Source organism: Tachysurus fulvidraco, chromosome 16 (assembly GCF_022655615.1).
Source record: "Tachysurus fulvidraco isolate hzauxx_2018 chromosome 16, HZAU_PFXX_2.0, whole genome shotgun sequence".
Classification (NCBI taxonomy): Eukaryota; Metazoa; Chordata; class Actinopteri; order Siluriformes; family Bagridae; genus Tachysurus; species Tachysurus fulvidraco.
The window spans coordinates 16479591-16482090 of NC_062533.1; the positions used below are offsets into that span (position 1 = coordinate 16479591).

The 2500-nt window shown below is 46.8% G+C and overlaps 1 protein-coding gene across 21 annotated transcripts in view; it reads left to right on the forward strand.

Moving 5' to 3' along the window:
- The window catches only part of afdna (afadin, adherens junction formation factor a), a 117879-nt gene that overhangs the window by 44191 nt on the left and 71188 nt on the right, over nucleotides 1-2500 (forward strand). For all 21 annotated transcript variants that reach the window (XM_047801647.1, XM_047801648.1, XM_047801633.1 and 18 more), the window contains exons 7-8: nucleotides 1952-2045; nucleotides 2135-2272. In XM_047801647.1, the coding sequence (XP_047657603.1) occupies nucleotides 1952-2045; nucleotides 2135-2272 (232 nt within the window). The remainder of the gene's footprint in view (nucleotides 1-1951; nucleotides 2046-2134; nucleotides 2273-2500) is intronic.

Consider the following 2500-nt stretch of genomic DNA (forward strand, 5'->3'; position numbering starts at 1 on the left):
ACACACACGCACGCACACACACGCACACATACACACATGCACACTCATACACACTCACGCACACACACTCTCACACAAAACTCTATTCTGGAGCTTTTTACATTACATTACTTTTTTAAATGCTAAAACCTCGACAGGATAAAGATCTAAAGCACCGCTGCATCTCTCTCTCTCTCTCTCTCTCTCTCTCTCTCTCTTTATTTCTCTTTCTTTCTCTCTCTCTTTAGATACAGATGAACAAAAAAACCTCCCCAGTTTACTAGCACATAATCGCGTGGCATTGTGCGTAATGATGGAAACTGTGTGAAAATAGAACATGCCAGAGGAAAGAATTTACACTATAAAATAACAAACCTCATGAATATGCATCATATGCAAATCTGTAAACATCTGTAACGTCACCTCTCGTATTCGCTAACGTCACTGCACTTAGCTAGCGAACCCTTAGGGGTGAAAAAGTTCCCGACGATTCATTTCATCATGATTTAATAAACAGCCTCAGAGGGAATGTGTATGTCTGTGTGCAGCCGGACTCCAACACCAGTTTAAATCAGCAGTGGATTATTTATGAGGAATCGCCGATTAAAAGCCGACTCCAGGGAACCGGACGGGTCGTGCGTGTCCCTCGTATCTTAAGCCGCCTTCACACACCGCGCACGACAAACGGACACGACTGTCTGATTCGGCCCCCTAGTGACAGTCGCACGTAATGTGCAATTCGATCGTGCAGACGTCAACATGGGAGAGAAGCGTGATTCTCCGAACACCCGTTACTTTATGATCCGACTCTTGAATCGTACAGAGATGCTTACAGGAAAAATGAAGCATGGAAGCGTGTTACCGAAATGGGCTAAATGTTTGCAAACTTAATTAGCATTTATCATGGTGAATGAAGTTAGGAGTACAAACAATCAATGCAATCCAGAAAGACCGCCAATCATTTTTGAGGAAACATGGGAACAACATTAAAAATAATACATATCATAATATAATATAAATATTACTTTTTTATCAATAACAATGTATTTAAAACAAAAAGATTGTTTTGGATAAAGTTTAAAAATGACTAAAGTTTATGTTAATACTTTTTCATAATTCTTATCACCTCGCGCACACGAACCTGATTGGACGACATCGGAATACGTCACATCCGGTCGGCATATCGGATGCGGTGTAGTCGCAAAAGTCCAAATTTTTTAACGTATCCGACACTCAAAACGGATCCGAAAATTATGGATCCGCAGACGGTCGGCACCTCACGCAGCAACCTTGCGACTCCCCGTAGGAAACGAATGACTTCCTGTTTATCGGCGGTCGCTTGTCGTGTGCAGTGTGAAGGCGGCTTTACACGTGAGCGTGCGATTAGCGATTTATTTTAAAAAGCTCTCCTGCCTGCTTGACATCCCTGCAGTAAGTTAGCCAGGGTTTCCTGTCGCTCGCAGCTCCTCGGCTTCTCCCTGGACAAACGGGGCTCGGACGCCAGCGTGTGAGTCGGATGTTAAGCGCGGCTCTTCGCCTTGGCGTGTGTGAGGACAAATATTACGCCGACGTTTTGTTTGATTGTTTTTCTTCTTCTCCGTGTAGCTAAAAGCCGTCCGAATCGAGAGAGCTGTGGTGATGATGTTTCCCCCCTCCGCTGTCCTGGTGTCACCGACATCACAGGCGTCTCTTTAAGAGCTCATACACGTACAGATCTGCGTCTCCAAGCCGAATCTCTCACATAACGTCTCGCATAACTCCAGTCACACAAAACAGAACTTGTGGTGGGATCAACGGGAGCCGCTAGTGTAGAATAGGACACGTGTAAGATTTGAGACCCAGCCCACGGTGTCCCATGGTGTCCCACGGTGTCCCACAGTGTCCCAGGTTATTTAGTGCAGCTCAGGGAGGTGTAGCTGTAATGTGTGAGTGCAGCACTGACATGACGGTGATGATGTGTTGTGTTCCTCAGGTGGTCCACTTTGATGATAAACCTGTAAAAGAGACGGTGCTGGAGGACTCGGAGTGTCCTTTACAGATCTTCAGAGACCTGACCAACGATAAAGGTCTGACACGCTGCCGTGGTGTCCCTGTACAAGCTGTGGGATGTTAGTGTGTGGTGTCTCACAGTAGCTTGTGTCCATGTTGGTTACAGACGGATTAGTGTTCCAGCTGAAGAAACGTCCTCCTGACTTCATGGCCAAGAAAGGACTCAAGCCGGGGGACAGGATGGGGCAACTGCACGGAGCGCTGCCTCCTGAGAAACTGCCCTACCTGGTGGAGCTGAGTCCAGGTGCAACACACGTGCACACACGCACACACACGCGCACACTCCTTCACACACACCTATGCACACACGCTCACACACGCCCATTCTTTCTCTCACACACCTTCTCATTCTTACACACACACACACTTTCTCACACAGACACACACACACACATTCTTTCTCTCACTCTCACACACACGCACACGTACACACACCTTCTCACTCTTACACACACACACGCACGCACACACA